This window comes from Lissotriton vulgaris, chromosome 9, assembly GCF_964263255.1.
Source record: "Lissotriton vulgaris chromosome 9, aLisVul1.2, whole genome shotgun sequence".
Lineage (NCBI taxonomy): Eukaryota > Metazoa > Chordata > Amphibia > Caudata > Salamandridae > Lissotriton > Lissotriton vulgaris.
Window position 1 is genome coordinate 819,964,328 of NC_141697.1, and position 17,299 is coordinate 819,981,626.

The 17,299-nt window shown below is 48.3% G+C and overlaps 1 protein-coding gene across 1 annotated transcript in view; it reads right to left on the reverse strand.

Annotated features, from left to right (window-relative positions):
* The window catches only part of CCS (copper chaperone for superoxide dismutase), a 682,831-nt gene extending 666,912 nt beyond the window's left edge, over positions 1-15,919 (reverse strand). The window contains exon 1 of the mRNA XM_086938555.1: positions 15,759-15,919. Within this exon, the coding sequence (XP_086794681.1) occupies positions 15,759-15,779 (21 nt within the window). The 5' untranslated portion in view covers positions 15,780-15,919. The remainder of the gene's footprint in view (positions 1-15,758) is intronic.
* Positions 15,920-17,299: the final 1,380 nt, after the last annotated feature.

A 17,299-nucleotide genomic window follows, 5' to 3' on the forward strand; every position in this document is an offset into this window, starting at 1 on the left:
ACCGCACAATAGAACAGCTGAGTGCATCAGCGTGAAAGAATCTTCAGCGTGCCGCACTTGTGAACAGCTAAGTGCATCAGCGTGGGTAACACTTGTTGCTATGGACACCGAATCAGTACAGGCTGGTAACAACAAACTGCTTGCAGGAGGTGTAATGACACTGAAGGAGGATGCCGTTAGCCGTGCATGTGCCTTTCAGAGACGGAAACGGCATCAAGTAGCTAGCACAAATCATGATAACTGAATGCGCTTGAAAGTGTGCGCATCACTGATGTAACAAGCTAAATTAATAGCTTTGTCATTTATAATGCCAATAGTTATAACTTTCGCAAATGTGACACCTATAACCTGGGGTTGCGCTGAGTGATTCTGTGGTGGTGCTGAGTGGTGCTGTGGTGGTGCTGAGTGATGCAGTGGTGGTGCTGAGTGATGCAGTGGTGGTGCTGAGTGACGCAGCGGTGGTGCTGAGGGATTCTGTGGTGGTGCTGAGGGATGCTGTGGTGGTGCTGTGGTGGTGCTGTGGGATGCTGTGGTGGTGCTGAGTGATAATGTGGTGGTGCTGAGTGGTGCTGTGTAGGTGCTGAGTGGTGCTGTGTAGGTGCTGTGTGGTGCTGTGTAGGTGCTGAGTGGTGCTGTGGTGGTGCTGAGTGATAATGTGGTGGTGCTGAGTCGTGCTGTGGTGGTGCTGAGTGATGCTGGGGTGGCGCTGAGTGGTGCTGTGGTGGCTCTGAGTGGTGCGGGTGGTGCTGGGGTGGTGCTGTGTAGGTGCTGGGGTGGTGCTGAGTGGTGCTGTGGTGGTGCTGAGTGTGGCTGAGTGATGCTGAGTGTGGCTGAGTGATGCTGGGGTGGCGCTGAGTGATGATGTGGTGATGCTGAGTCGTGCTGTGGTGGTGCTGAGTGATGCTGTGGTGGTGCTGAGTGATGCTGGGGTGGTGCTGAGTGATGCCGGGGTGGTGCTGAGTGGTGCTGTGGTGGCGCTGAGTGGTGCTGGGGTGGCGCTGAGTGGTGCTGGGGTGGCGCTGAGTGATGCTGGGGTGGTGCTGAGTGATGCTGGGGTGGTGCTGAGCGGTGCTGTGGTGGTGCTGAGCGGTGCTGTGGTGGCGCTGAGTGGTGCTGAGTGATGCTAGGGTGGCGCTGAGTGATGCCGGGGTGGTGCTGAGTGGTGCTGAGTGGTGCTGTGGTGGTGCTGAGTGGTGCTGGGGTGGCGCTGAGTGGTGCTGGGGTGGCGCTGAGTGGTGCTGGGGTGGCGCTGAGTGATGCTGTGGTGGTGCTGAGTGATGCTGGGGTGGTGCTGAGTGATGCTGGGGTGGTGCTGAGTGGTGCTGTGGTGGTGCTGTGGTGGTGCTGAGTGGTGCTGTGGTGGCGCTGAGTGGTGCTGTGGTGGCGCTGAGTGGTGCTGGGGTGGCGCTGAGTGATGCTGTGGTGGCGCTGAGTGGTGCTGAGTGATGCTGGGGTGGTGCTGAGTGATGCTGGGGTGGTGCCGAGTGGTGCTGGGGTGGTGCCGAGTGGTGCTGGGGTGGTGCCGAGTGGTGCTGGGGTGGTGCCGAGTGGTGCTGTAGTGGCGCTGAGGGATGCTGTGGTGGCGCTGAGGGATGCTGTGGTGGCGCTGAGGGATGCTGTGGTGGTGCTGAGTGATAATGTGGAAGGGAAGAAAGAAAGAAAGAAAGAAAGAAAGAAAGAAAGAAAGAAAGAAAGAAAGAAAGAAAGAAAGAAAGAAAGAAAGAAAGAAAGAAAGAAAGAAATGAAAGGGAGAGAGGAAAGGAAGGAATGGAAGAAAGAAAAGGAAGGCAAGAAATGATGGAAAGGAAAGAAGGAAAGGAAAGGAAGGAAGGAAGGAAGGAAGGAAGGAAGGAAGGAAGGAAAGAAAAGAAGGAAAGGATGAAAAGAAAGAAAGAAAGGATTCTAATTGCAAGTGTCAACATGAACAGGCTTGTTTTGAAGATGTAGTCCCCAAATTTGAGATTCCACGACAGAGAGGGGCTGTGAAGGATAGAGAGGCAACAGGCAGAGGCCACGCGCGGTGGACATCAAAGGAAGGGTGGGAGGGGAAAAAACGCATTAGTGAGCGAGAAAAGCCATAAACACCAGGGGGGCGGGAAGCAGATTACCTTCAAGCTTTCAAGACTTTGCGAGGCCAAGCGCACGCCTGGGGAAGCTTCATGGTTGAGTGCACAACATGCATTGCACGAAATCCTGCTGGTTTCAGAGATTTTCGTTCAGTAGTAATAGGTTTCGAGTTATAAATAACTCGACCTAAAAAGGCATAAACGTTGGTAACACAACATGTTACATTTAAAGCAGCTAGCACAATCACGCTCAGTGGAAGCACGTGAAAGTGTGCGCATCACTGATGTAGAAAGGCATAAACGTTGGTAACCCTGCAAGTTACATTAAATGGCTGCCACGTATAAACGTGTAGCCCAAAGGAAAATAGCTGCGGTGTGCGCTGCGTTCCAGTGATGTCAAGTGAGATATAAGCTGCACAGTATGGCCTGAAGAGACAAAGAGTCTGAGGGGAGGCAGTACTGCAGGAAAATGCTCTCAAGGGTTGGAGTCGAATAGGATAGGATCAGAGCAAGCAATACAACGCCGGTGCAGCGAGAAAAAAACAAGCATTTGCAATGCAATAGGTGTCGTATTAGGAAAGATTGAGCTATTGGTATTGTAAATGACAATTTTTATATTTATGTGTTGGTTTTGAAAATAGCTAAATTAATAGCTTTGTTATTTACAATGCCAATAGTTTCAACTTTCGCAAATGTGACACCTATAGCATTTGTAATGCAATATATGTTGTATTTACGTGACTTAGATGTATTGATATTACAAATAACAATGGCTTTTAATTTTTTTAATGGGATGCAACCACTATGGTTATGTGCTGACTCATAGTGCGGCCCAGATCGAGTTGAACAGAGCGGGGAAGGCAGAAGCAGTAGATCCCGGAGTGTTGTGCTGTAGACTGACGCGAGCGAGCGAGAGGACGCGCTGGGAGGCTCTTGACCAGCTTCAATCACCTCGCTTCTCCCCCTCTGCAGCTCAGGTGAAGCGTCCTCTTGGACGGTGTCTTTCCCCCGTCCCCTGCTCTCCTGCTCCCCGTGGAGCGGGACAGGGCAGGGCAGGGAAGGAAAGGAAAGGAAGGGCATCGAGGTCCTTACAGCAGCGGCACCAGGTCTGAGTGGCACAGTTTACAGCCGCTCCAAACAAAAAGCATTTAGAGCCGCGAATAAAATTCGGGAATGGCCCGGTGGCGGCGGGAGCCGCAGTGAGTCACCCTGTAGCGGCAGGAGCCGCTGGAACATTTTTGGCGACATTTTGACTGAGGGTGAGTGCTGTTACATACATATTGAGGCTTGGGATCTGCTGACTTTGTGTCCTCCCAATTCCCCCTGCTGGACTTATTTGCACGCCGATCCTGAGTCAGCGAGTGTGCAAAGAGGACGCGAGGGAGACGCCGGTTGCTCCTGTCTCGGCTCACCGGCATCGGCATCCGACTTTCAGCTCCCAGCTCCCAGTAAGCTATCCCCCCGCAAATTCTCATCTAGAGCAGCTAAGCCGAGGTCCCGCCGCCACCGAGGGATCACGGAGCAAACGGGAGCCTGCGCCTCCCCTGCCAAGCGTGCCGCGAACGCCGAGAGAAAGGGCGGGCAGAAGGCAGAAGCAGACTATTCCTCCCACAGCACAGCCCAGCCCCAGGTCCCGGATCCGGCCCCAGCTTGGTTTCTGCCTCACCTGCAGAGTAAAGTACAGCGCAGAGTCGCCCACCGGAACACAGGATCACAAAGATCATAAAAGACCACAAAAGATCATAAAGAACTTTGAGGTGAGGAGCACTTGAAGGAGCATTGAAGGCGCAAGGCAGGCACAAGGCGGAGGAGGCGTGGTAGTCCCCGCACATTGAGAACAGAGAGCAAAGAGCTGCAGTGAGCCGCGGCAGGTGCGCGGCGCGTGCGGGCTTCGGCAGCTGAGGTGGGCTGAGGTGAGCTGAGCTGAGGTGAGGTGAGGTGAGCCACTCAACAGCCCACCCTTCTACCACCTTCCACCACCCGCCATCACGCTGCCGCCCAACCCCTCCCCGGCACTCCATCACTCACTCTGCTACCCGTTTCCCACCCTCAAGTAGCCCAAAGGGAACACAGCAAAGCTCCAAGCCTAACGCCCACTGGACAAACCCGCAGGACAATCCGGAAGGGCAAGACCCGGCGTTAAGGGGAGTCGCCACACAGTCACCAAGCCGCCACCAAGCCGCTACCAAGTCGCCAAGCCCGAGGGGGTCGAGGGGGGCCACCAGTTAACAGGTGAGAAGCCCTGCCCTGGTCCATGTTCTCTGGCTCTCTTCCTAAATCTCTGTGCACTTACCACTCCTGACAGGTTAGTAGGAGTGCACCCCCCCCTGTTAAACCGGCGATTAACACCTTGGGGGTCCGTCATGGAAAACCCCAAGCAACTTAGAAGACTCCCACGGAGGAAGAGTACTACCCTCCGCTCCGCCTCCCCCGGAGGGGCCCAGCAGGAGTCGCCACCACCCAAAGACGAGATGTCAAACACAGGCGGCCTATCTTCGCAAGTGCAATCGCAACCTCGGATTAGCGAGTTTTTTATTAGAACCCCTGTCCAAAAGGGCTTCTCCTCTACCCAATTATCTCAGCAGCACACAGACTTAAAAGCTGACACCCAGACTGATAACCACTGCTCCCCCGGACTTGCCTACGTTAAAAACTCAACCCTGGAGAAACCCTCTCTACCCTCACCCGAATCTTCCATCACACATGAGTCACTCCATGAGTCATTTCACAAGACACATCAGCTGCTCATCCTATCCCAGGAGGTTGCCGGCACGACTCGTGACAGCTCTCTTCTCTCACTTAACGTCTTCTCTTCAGCTTCAGGAAATCCATCCTTAACAGCCCTCAGCTCAGACTCCACAAACATCACGACTTTAAACAACGCAACTAAGCTAGAAGTCTAAGCCCGAGTCCATGGCAGCGTTCTGTTTTCACCATCTGAATACATTGACAACTGTTCTAGTGCAGACTTAACATCGAAGGCTCGATTACAACCCAGTCCAAGTGCCTGCTCAGGGGCCTCTTCAACTAGCCGGAACGTCCACCTACCTTCAAACAAGAGCCCAAAAAATGAAGGCCTCTCATTATCTCACAAACTATCCAACCGATTCCTGGCCTCCCTAGAAAGTCGAATTGAGGAATCACTCAACCACTCACCAGGCTTAAGTCCTTCCTCAAACTTCCTCAGAAACCCTCCAGAGGACCAGGAATCATCCGTGTTCACTCTGTCGGACCCCATAAACTTTATTTCGGTCTCACTGACATCCCTCCATGCCAAACAAGACGCAATTGCCAAGGCTACGCTATGGCAGTCGCAGAAAATGGAGCTGCAGATCGATCTAATGCAAACTCTGGCATCAACACTGTCGGATCTGGGCTCCAGGATATGCACCCTCGAAGGCCTGGCAGGGACAATGGGCAATCGGAATTCTTGTCCCTGTAGCCCAATAATCAACCAACTCTCGTCCCTCCCCGAAATCATGGGCGCAATCCTGAACAGCGTTGAGTGCCACAGCTGCAGACAAGGAACATTTCAGCCTATGCCCATGCAAGAGTTTCAAACTCCATCTATCCTCGAAGACCCTTTACGCTCCGCCTCACTAGCCGGCCCATGCCCTGTGAGAAAAAATAAACTCCCACGTGCCGACAAAGCTATTAAAAGTTCGGCCAGGCTTTCATTAGGGACCAGTCCCGGCCCGCTCCAAGCGGGCTTGGAACTCACCGAAACCACTTTGACGCAAATATCAACCATGCGATCCGATCGCTCCGACAACACCCATACGGGCCTGATTCACAGCGTTTCTAAGCCTCCAACGAAAACCTCACTGTCAAGGCGGGAAAGGAAAAAACTTAAAAAACAATCTAAAATTTTACACAAAAAAAACCAATCTAAAAAACAACGCTTATTGAAAAGAAGATTGGGGCTCGAAGGGTTAGCGGCACTCAGTCTACCAGTTAATAAACCAAGGGGTCTCCCCTACTTCCCCATTTTCAACCTACCTGTAAAACCCAAAATAAAAAACATCGAGAAAAGTAAGTCCCCCGCTGGCTCAATGGTCATCAGGGAACAGCCCGGGTCACCAACCCTGGGCAGTTCCGGTATCACAAGAGCCCCAGAAGCACACACTTCAACCACAGTAAATGTATTACTGCCAAACATATCTACAGGAATAAGTACCAAAGACCACAGCGCTGGGAACCAGAATAACCCTGTACAGAACACTGTAGCAATAATGGAAGACCGGAATAGTCCACCTCAACCCCAGGGAATGGCAGAAATCAAGAACACAGATCTTCACAGCCCAATAGTGGGCATTGCCACAGACCGCAGTGCGCCCCATTAATTCGAAGACCTAACTAAAGCCTGTTGGGACTTCCATCCACAGCCGCAAAGCTACTCTTTGCCTCAAGTGCCACAAGTTTCGGAAATGACAAGTCAATTGGGGGGGGGGGGGTCTATTTACCCACCTGAAGCACGCTTCCAACTCCTGATGGCGACAGCTCCTTTACCTGGAACAGCCTGGAGCCAGGATCACCAGAGCCAGGAAAAGAGAGCAGAACTAGTATTTTATCCACACTACGAGCATAAGGGCCCACATGATACTCTTAACAGATGCAATCTCCTCCGCCTATTCAACTGTATTCCAGCACTGGCCGGGATCACCTCCTCAGACCTTACATCAGTCAAGTTCTCCATAATACCAGGGAGAGGGGGCTCAGAGGCCACCATTACAATGTGGTCCCAGGAATCCATTAGGAATGCAATTTTTAAGGAAGCCAACCAATTTGAAAACTGGGGCATTGAAATGTGGGTCCCCACCCAACAAAAATACCCCCACGTCCTTCTCCCACAGGCCCCTGCAAAACAGCTCACCAGCGTACTGAAGGGGTCTCAGGGTGCAACCCATGCCTGGCTTCCAGAAGCGTCGAAAGCTGACAATCTCCTAATCATTGCATGCCATAAAAATCAACGAATGATAAGCTGCAAATTTAACTGCCCTGTCCCCCATGTCAACGACATGCGCTACGGAGACTTAGTCCCAGAGTCGTCAATTAACTTTGCCCAACAACAGCGATCCTCCTAACAAGAATACCAACAGGCCTGATTCCAAACTAACTATCACATCTTGGAACACGAGCGGGCTAAAGTCAATCCTTGCTTCAAAATCAGCCGTTGAATTCCTGAACAAAAGCGACATAATTTGTTTTCAGGAGACCTGGTCTCTATCCCCATCGCCTTTGCTTGGTTATCATGAACTTTTTCACCCGGCCGCTAAGGTCAATTCTTACGGAAGACCCTCAGGGGGCCTCTCCATTTTCATCAGTCACAGGTGCAAGTTAACGGCTACCCCTGTCACTCGGAACCTGACGGCAGGGCAGACGGTTCTGATTACCGGTCTGTCTTTTTCAGGCAGGGCACGCTCTATCCTCCTAATTAACATCTATCATAATACAGCAAAAACTGCAAAATCAACTACAACGGATCTGATGATAAAACAACTGGAAGATCTTCTAGAGGAATTTGCATCCACGGAGGTACTGCTACTAGGAGATTTCAACATCAAAGACCTTGCATCCAACGGCCTCTTAGCAAGGAAAAATAAAGAGCAAGAAGCGATGATCACTTTTCTAACAACCCATAACTTCCGCTCGGCTCAGCAAATCTTGCTGAAACTGCACCCGGACACCCATTTCTTGCCAACATTCAGGAGAATCTCAACCATTGATCACATCTTTCTTTCCCCGCTTCTGGGTAATCGTCTGGCCAGGATGGAAATTCCCTTTCGTTTGGAGAGTGACCATAACCCCATAGTGGCCACACTGGACCTGCAAGTGCAAGTTGCCCTCGAAACGACAGATGTGGGGCATTCAACGCGAGCCGAATTGCACACTATGGTTAGAAGAATCAAATGGGACTCACGGGGATCCGCCAAGGTGGGAACCTGGCTCAAGGGCGAAACGCGTAACTTCAGACATAGTGCCCCGACAGAATCACACCACCGGTGGGATAACTCCATTGCTAAGCTACAGGATCTCCTGCCTGGGACCGTGGTCCATCATAGAACATTCGGGCTACATCCAAAGCAAACCCATGACCCATTGTTAGCCTCCCAAAGAAAGACCCTCAGGAAGGCCGTCCGCCAGCACAAACTGATTGGAACCGTGCACACCACCAAAAAGGTGGCACTGCTGCGGATGACCTACAAGAAATCCCTATGGGAGACCAAGAGACTCAAAGAACAGTCAGAGTGGGGAAAAATTTTCGACCTTCTCAAGAGCAAAAGTCAGTCCCAGTTTTGGGATTATATGAACAACCTCCGCTCCACCAACAAGACGAGAGGAAATGCAGTCTGTGAAGAAGCCTGGGCCCTGCATGTGTCCGATCTTTATCGCAGTGACCCTGGCGAGCCCGCGGTGATAGAACTAAGAGATCATGCTGCTTCCATTCAAATAGAAACTTTAGAACTGACCACTGCAGCCGAGGTCACCAAGTATCTACGAGCCAGGAAAAAAGACGGAGCTCCAGGGCTCAACGGTCTCCCAGCCGGTTTATTTAAATGTGCCCTGGAAGAGTGGGCGGACCTTCTGACTCCCCTATTTAACAATGCTTTCGCGACAGGCCAGCTCCCAGACTCTTGGTTAGGTTCGACTCTATGCCCCATATTCAAGAAAGGTGACCCTGCGTCACCGGCTAACTATCGCCTTATTGCCCTATTAGACCTGGAGGCAAAGGCATACGCTCGATGTCTTCTCCGGTTGCTTGAAAAATGGGTCAAAAAAAATAACATAATACCATACTACCAAACTGGGTTCCGGGCATCGGCCTCCACAATAGACAACATCATTACTCTAGCCGCTCTGAGTCAAAAAGCAGCACAAAAAAACCATCTTCCACTATATTGCTGCTTTACAGACTACAGCCCGGCTTTTGATAAAGTGTCTCGGAACATCTTGTGGAGGAAGGTGAACAAATGGGGGATTGCGCATGACCTACTAGGTGCATTAATTTCCCTGCATAAGAACACGTGGGTTCGAATTAAAACCAGCCCAAAGACACTTTCTAGAAGAGTTGCCGTCGAAGATGGGCTAAAGCAAGGCTGTGTTCTTGCCCCGCTGCTGTTCAATCTCTACACAGCCGACCTCGGTACATTCTTGGAGAATAGTAACCTTCTCCCGCCAAAACTGAGAACCACTAAAAAGCCTCTTCACATATTACAATATGCAGATGATATTGTAATAATGGACCAAGCAAAATCGGGTCTCCAACGGGCATTAAGTATGCTTCATACATATAACTCCGCCAATGCCCTGAAAATCAACCAGGTAAAGACGAAGGTACTGGTATTTGGCAGATGTAAGAACAAGAAATGGCTGGCATGGAACATCGGGCCCGCCAGGAATAACACAACAGTAAAATATAATTACCTGGGAGTCAGGTTCAACGAGACGTCCAGGCCTACAGCTCACCTAGCAGCTTTGCAAAAGAGAGCAGGCGCAATTACATACTCCCTGACCCGGCTGAACCAAACTTTGAGCAGCCCCTCTGCAGAAGCCATCCTGAAGGTGGCTAAAGCTACTTTACTTCCTGCATTAACTTACGGACACCAGGCCTTTCTTGGAGCATGCTCCTCCAGTCTTGAGCTCGCCCAAATCTCCACCTACAAAAAACTTTTCTATCTGCCAAGTTTTATTCAGCGGGCAAGACTACGATTGGAGCTGGGCCTACAAAGACAATCTCTTCACTGCGAGGCCGATAGCCTGAAATATTTCATTAGGACCCTAAAAGCAGGTGATAACACTCTTAAATTCCAGCTAAAAGGAATCCTGTCTAGCCCTGGCAATCCCTGGAATACCCAGATTATAAAGGCCATAAGAGTGTTAGAGATTGACGAGTCATCTCTCCCCTCAGTCACTATCCCATACTCGGCCTGGAAAAGCACCATCAATAAGCAAGTCAAACTTATTTCTCAGTCCATGGATCTGCAGGCTCTAAAGACATCAACCATTCTGCTCCCCTTGAACTCTTCGTATCTTCTTGGGCGTCCACAAGCATACTGCCAGGAAAACTTACGCAAAGTGGCTCAGAAGAACATAATGTTTATGCGACTTCTAGGCTTGCGCTCGACGGCCTTCAACAAATGGGCCCCAACAAGCGAGGGGGGGGGGCTTGCAGGCTGTGTAAATACCACTCCGAATCATGGCTGCATCTCCTGTGCTGCTGCCCAGCACTAGCAGCTCCCAGAAGGTCCCTTTTGAAACCCTTGTTTTTAAAATGGGGCGCCAGGACGTGCTGGGAGGCCTCGGCCTTGTGTTTTACATCTACTGACATTCAAGTGCTCGCTAGGTTTGGAAAATTTGTGAGACTTTTGGACAATCTTCTATTACCTCCCCTGGTTGCCATGCTTCCTCCCCCTCCCCCTCAAAGACTCATTACAGACTTTTTTCGTCCTTTGGCCCAGTACTCTCTGTCTTAACTATTTTATCCGGCCAAGCATAGCAAAACGCTTACATAGGGAACTAAAAGCTGCTCTTCAATAAGCATATTGCTCTCTAAGCCTTGAAAACTGTTCTTTAGCCTTGTTTTTACTTGAGAAATGTGCTAAAAGCTAAATTTTATACTTGTGCTAAAGTAGATTTTGTATAGCAATGGTTTTAAGTAACTGTGCTAAATTAATAAAAACTTGAAACTTGAAACTACTTAAATAAAAGTTATTGTAATTTATAATGGCTATAGCTTAAACTTTTGTAAATAACTTTTGTGAAGATTATGTTCATTGTATTTTATACAAAAATCCAAGAACAGAAGTGACATATTAACATCTTTTTGTGACATTTGCAATAAAGCTTGAAACACTGAGAGAACAAATTTGAACCAGTTGTTGTTGAATGGTTGCACAGATTGATGCTGTGGTGGCTCTGAGTGATGTTGTGGTCGCGACGAGTGATGCTGTGGCGTTCAGTGATGCTGTGGTGGTGCTGAGTGATGTTGTGGTGCCCCTGAGTGATGTTGTGGTGCCCCTGAGTGATGCTGTGGTGATGCGATAGATAGATGGAGTGAGTGCGATAGATAGAGATAGATAGATAGATAGATAGATAGATAGATAGATAGATAGATAGATAGATAGATAGAGAGTGAGTGAGTGCGATACATAGACATATAGAGTGAGGGCGATAGATAGACATATAGAGTGAGGGCGATAGTAGCCAGACAGATAGAGTGTATTTATGTTGCATTGAGTAGAGTGTAAGTATGAGGTGTGTAATTATGTAGCATATAATTATATGGCACGGAGTGATATTGTTTGGAGTGTATGTTGCATTGAGTGCTGTGTAATTATGTGGAGTGTAATTATGTTGCACTGAGTGGTATTTGGAGTGTATGTGGTGTTGAGTGCAGTGTAATTATGTAGCATATAATTATGTGGCACTGTGTGGTATTGTATGGAGTGTATGTTGCATTCAGTAGAGTGTAATTGTGTGGCGTGTAATTATGTGGCACTGAGTAGTATTGTTTGGAGTGTATGTTGCATTGAGTGCAGCAGAGTAATGTAGTATTTAATTATGTGGCACTGAGTGGTATTGTGTGGCGTGTGTGTTGCATTCAGTAGAGTGTAAATATGTGGTGTGTAATTTTGTGGCACTGAGTGGTATTTGAAGTGTATGTTGCATTGAGTGCAGTGTAATTATGTTGCATATAACTATGTGGCACTGAGTGTTATTTGGAGTGTATGTTGCATTGAGTGCAGTGTAATTATGTGGCGTGTAATTATGTGGCACTGAGTGGTATTTGGAGTGTATGTTGCGTTGAGCGCAGTGTAAAAACCAAACATGTGCAGTGTTACAAAGTTGGCTACAGACACGCGTTCCAAAAATATCTCTGGATTTTGTTAAAAAAAAAATTCACACGCTGTCTGGGCACATTTGCATTTTGTGTTAAGTTTCCTTTAAAAATAATATAAATGCAAGTGCAGATTTTCTAACGGTTTGTCTTTAAATAACATGCAATCCTCAATTGTACGATTTCTGTGAGCTTTCTTAGGCAGGCTGATACAAAAAAAATGTTTTAATAGCTGCCGCCTATAGCCCCGGCACCTCTTTTGTCACAAATTAAGCACTGGAAAAGCGGCTGTAAGTAACCAGCACTGCGCGAAGCAGCTGTAGCTAAGCCACAAACAACAAGGAACGGCATCTGGCTGTGTGCACGTGCATTGGCTGATAAGTTGCTTTTAAAAATAATATACATGCAAGTGTTTATTGTCTAACGTTTTTATGTACATTAACACACAGACAAAAAAACGCAAGGAACTGCAGCTGGCTGGGCACATATGAGAAGGCTTATATGCAGGTAAAAGAGGCTGGTATGGCCTGAAAAGGACACGCACGGATACAAGTCCGCCTAAGAAACTCTTTTAGGGCCGGAAATGGTGAAAGCGTTTGTAGCTCCTTTCAAAGTAAAATAAACACGAGTGCTAAAAGTCTCAGCTTTTTCCCTCTAAACAACATGTCCTCCTGAATATTATGATTTCTGTGCTGTTTCTTAGGCAGGCTAACAGAAACATATTTCAATAAGAGCTGCCACATAATCAGAGCCCCAACAACTATCCCGTTACAAATTAAGCTCTATAAAAGCAGCTGTAACCCGCACTGTAAAAGCGGCACTAGCTAAGCCAACAAAACAAAAAAAACAAAGTGCAGGGTCGTGGAGGCGAGCAACATGGTGGGCCAGAGTGCTGTAAAAGTAATATGGTGGTGGGGGCAGCATTCAGCTGGATGGAACGCAACATACAAGGGAGTGGGAGACTACAGAAAAATGGTGTGGGTCGGGGGAAGTAAGACAGAAGACAGGGTGGAGGGCAGCAGCAAAGGGCTAGTGAACAATATAGATCCAGAGGGGAAGAATCACGTTTCCCTCAATGTGGGTTAATTAAAACCCAGTGTCACTGAACGTTTTTTGTAAAAAGCGGTAACATTTTTGCAGTATTGTCTGTTATGTTGGTAACTCTGTGTGCTTTAAATGAGGTTGTTCGTTTTATGATTTTATAATAAAGACTGTGCCAAATTTATACCTGGGACCCTCGGAACGGCTGCTGCAATGGCTCTTCCCACTATTGCCCCCAGTTGGGCGGGGATTCTGGAACCGCTGCACTGGCGCCATGCAGGGTACTACTAAAGCCCTTATCTCACTCGGTATGTATTTACAGGAAAGGGATGCGGCTGAAGTCATAGACATAAAGGAAGGACTCAAACTAGTTTGACATTCCTTTTAAAGACACAGAAGCCCGATTGAAGAGAGTTCGGCAGGCTGTTACTTTAGTGCTGGCAAGGCTGACCGGCATCGCTTTCTCAACGAAGTGCAGCCGCCAGGACCATAAAATACCGTTCGGCCAAATGAGGTGCCGAAAGAGAAGGAAAGGGATTGGAGAGACCTACTACCGGTACTGACTGCGTCACCCCCTCCAATGAGGCGAAGTACAGAAAGTGGAAAATCAAGATCTTGGCATTGCTGTGTGGGGGGCGGGGGAGGGGGAGCAGGGCAGCGAGCGAGTGGGAGGGAAGTGGGAGGGAACGAGCATATGGCAAGCGGCGGGGGAGCAGCTTGGGAGCGCGCATTCCAATGAAGTCTGGTGCAAGGCGTGGGGGGCGGGGGTGGGAGCAGGGGAGCAAGCAAGTGGGAGGGAGTGTGAGTGAGGCCAAGCGCGCGCCTGTGAAGCGTCACGCTTCAGTAGACCACATGCATTGGCAGGAATCCGCTTGGAATCCTCTTGGTCAGAGAGTTTGTTTCAACTACCTTACTCTTGTCTATTTATCCCTGCGGGATAGAATAGTCGAGACCTAAAAAGAAAGAAGGTAACACACGACATGGGAACCGCACTGGAGAAAATGAGCAGTAACTGCACATGAGCAAGACGGGCAAACAGCGTTGATCTCATTGCAAAACTGAGTAGGATGATTTTTTTTTTTATTTGAAGAGTTTTATATAGCGATGGCTAGACCGGAAGGTATCAGAGCGCTTTATATCAGAACAAGTTGCACACAGTTACATCAGTTACCATAGCATAAAATAACAAACATATACGAGTTACCTGGAGCATGAGGGAGGGTGGGGGAGAGGGTTTGAGACAGAGGTGTTGGGAAAACAAAGTTCAGATAGGGCTGTAAAGGGGAGTCAACCACATGATCGCGGAGGGGGAGGCGGGGGAGGGAAGGATACACAATGGAGAGATGAGAAAAACAATGTCCGGCTGGGTAGGTGATGGCTAAGGGGGTGAAACCAAAGTCAATCTCATCTATAGCTGCCTAAAACAGCTCCACCAGGCATCGGCCCTTGCTAAGGGCTCGTTACAACCCGGATGTGGAAGGAAGGAGGTTATCTCAGTCTGAGGGAGATGGTTCCTGATAGAGCTGGGCTTAGACCCTGGCACCCCTGTCACCCGAGAGGACAGTCACGCGGCAAGTCTGTTGGAGGGAGAGAACGTCACACTTGTAGTCCGTGTGCGTGCAGCTGTACTGCACATGACAGTCACCTATAGATGTGCTGCACAGACCCCGAGAGTCCAGCAGGACCAGAGACCTCAGGCCAACGGTTGGAGCACAGGCCGTTAATAGTGCAGTGCTGCCAGGGGCCCTGTAGTGTGCAGCGCACCTCCAATATGGAAACTATGAAGCATTGCCCAAGACTTGAGACTGCACTGTATCTCCGAAATGCCAGGGATAACAGAAAGTGATATCATAGGACGTTTTAACCGGAATTTCAGGAAGTGACACCACATGCCCTTAACCCTGATAACAAATAACATGCAAATAACAATGCCTCTTATTTTTGTTTGTAAAACATAAATAAAAGGCAGTGTCATTTAGAATGCCAATAGCTTAAACTTGTGTAAATGGGAGACCTATTGCATTGCAAATGCTTGTTTGTTTGTATTCTGGGATTTGTGGTTCGCTTGAACCCATAATAAAACCAGGACTACAAATCCCAGATTGCAAAGAAAACGCCTCTATACTGGATGAGCTATTCAAAACTATTCAAGGCTCTGCGAGTGATACCCGTCTCTCTCTCACTCTCAGTATACTGAAATAGTATCGTGCCCAAAGGGCAGAGAATACTGATGATCGCAAATCCCCAATAAACAAATATATTTGCCCAAAACTTTTCAGAGCGTCTTAACGCCCTACGGGTTTTTCTATGCCTATTGTAATCAGTGGCTTCTGCTGCTAAACCTCCACACCTATGCCGTTTCATGCCACTGTGTAGTGTACCCCAAACCATGTAGGATCTTCCATGACACTACGCTCCACTTTATCTGTGGCCTGGTCCGTCTCGTTGAATCTCCTCACCTGTGCTCACGCAACTGTCGATTGGCCCCCATTTCGCCCATCTCAACACATTACCCACTGCTGCTAAGTCCTATGAGTGAGAAACCAGCCTCGCTCATTTACCAGAAGCAATTTGCCCGCTGGCATTCTGACCTCCCATACACTATGGAAACAAAAACTCATATCCAAGAACAAAATGTGCCTAAAAAAAGAAATGATTCAAGGCGACTCACATAGTATGAGCCCGCTATCCAGCTCTATAGAGATAATGAAAGAAGATGTAACAACGAAACTACAAGTCCCAGAGTCAAATTTACTAAAACCATAACTCGTGCCTATCACCCTGGGCTTTTCTATAAGCTATCATCCACTCACTTGTTTTCTGGGTTTCTCCATTTAGGGTATTAGTAGATCGTTTTATTAAAGACTGATGTTCGTTGACTGTGTCAACTCCTCTGACATTCGCCTTCTTTCTTAGTTGTAAACACGGAAAGCACAATGTAACCTTTGGCACGCAAATAGCTTTCAACCAATCCTGTAGGAAGGCACATTCTAATGGTATTGGTGGAGAAGTGTAATGACTTTGCATTGGCTTGGGAAATTGCTACTGTGATTGGCTATGCACTCGACTCCAGCTTCAGCAGCCATACGGTCTCCACCAATGACACGCACTCGCTTTCGGCTCCCCTCCTTCTATCTCCCTAGCGCACGGAATTCTTCACGATTACCAGGTGCCATTTTTGTGCCGGTTTCTATAGTGGCTGCTGGGCGAGCTACGCTACGCAGTCTTGATCTTGGTACTGTTTGCCTTTCTACCTGCGTGGTTCTTCCTCACACCAGGCATGGAGGATGTACTCGAACGCTCTCCATTTTAAATCACATCAGCCTTTTAATTGCGGATATTATATACATTTATTCTTTATGCTTTTAGAGCCGCGAGCCGAACCATCAATATGTTAAAGACATGCAGTAAACCTCCTTTAAAAATTAGAGGTGGGAAAGCCAACAAATTACCAGGGGAGCCTAACAAGAATAGAGCTGAGAGTCGGCTCTGGTGCACGAGCTGAGCGTTGATTGTATATTGGCATAGAAATCGTGCAATAGAGATCATGTTGAGTATGATGTTCCTTCAGAACTCAAACATTGAATTTTGTTAACACCTGGAAGTGTTTCTCCTTGTTATATCAGATTAACAAAGATGTATTTATAGAAAGAGAGTTTTAAAACATGAACTGGGAAACTCTCCTGCCCCAATGACCATGCTATTACTGAACAAAGGCAAGTCAGGGGCCACGTGTACCCTAGTACAGTTCACGTAGTGAGCTCGCATATTTGAATGTGCTATCAAATTTGATAAAGAACAAAAAAAATATGCTTAGTGAAATAAAGTATTCACATAGGAACACAATCTGGACTTGCAGGGAAGCCAAAATTGATCTCCGATTTTCCAGTTCTTTTTTTTTATTATTTCAAAAGATTTTTATTGAAGAAATTTTCTGATATGATACAGATACAGTACAGTGGTAATGCGGGGACACATACAGATGAGGTACAGGCATATTATAGTAAACATACGGCATATAGGCATGGTTTCTCATATTGGTAGTCGGCGTGTCTGTAGGCCCTGAGTTTGGAAGGAAGTGTGAAAGTAGGAAAAAGAAGAGAAAAGGGGGGGGGGAGACAGGCCACACACAGGATGGTTTCCTTTAGCCTGTGGCTGATTGCTTCCTATGGAAGCTGGCCTGTTGCCAGTCTACGGGGGTTTGTTTGACCCTAAGTGTGCATCTAGGGCGGCCCACATCCCGCTTCTTGCTGTGTGGCTTGGTGAAAGCTTTGCCTTGATATTGTCCGCCCCTCTCAGGAAGGTTACCCAGTTGAACCATCTCTTAAAGGTCGCTTTGCTAGTGCACTTCCAG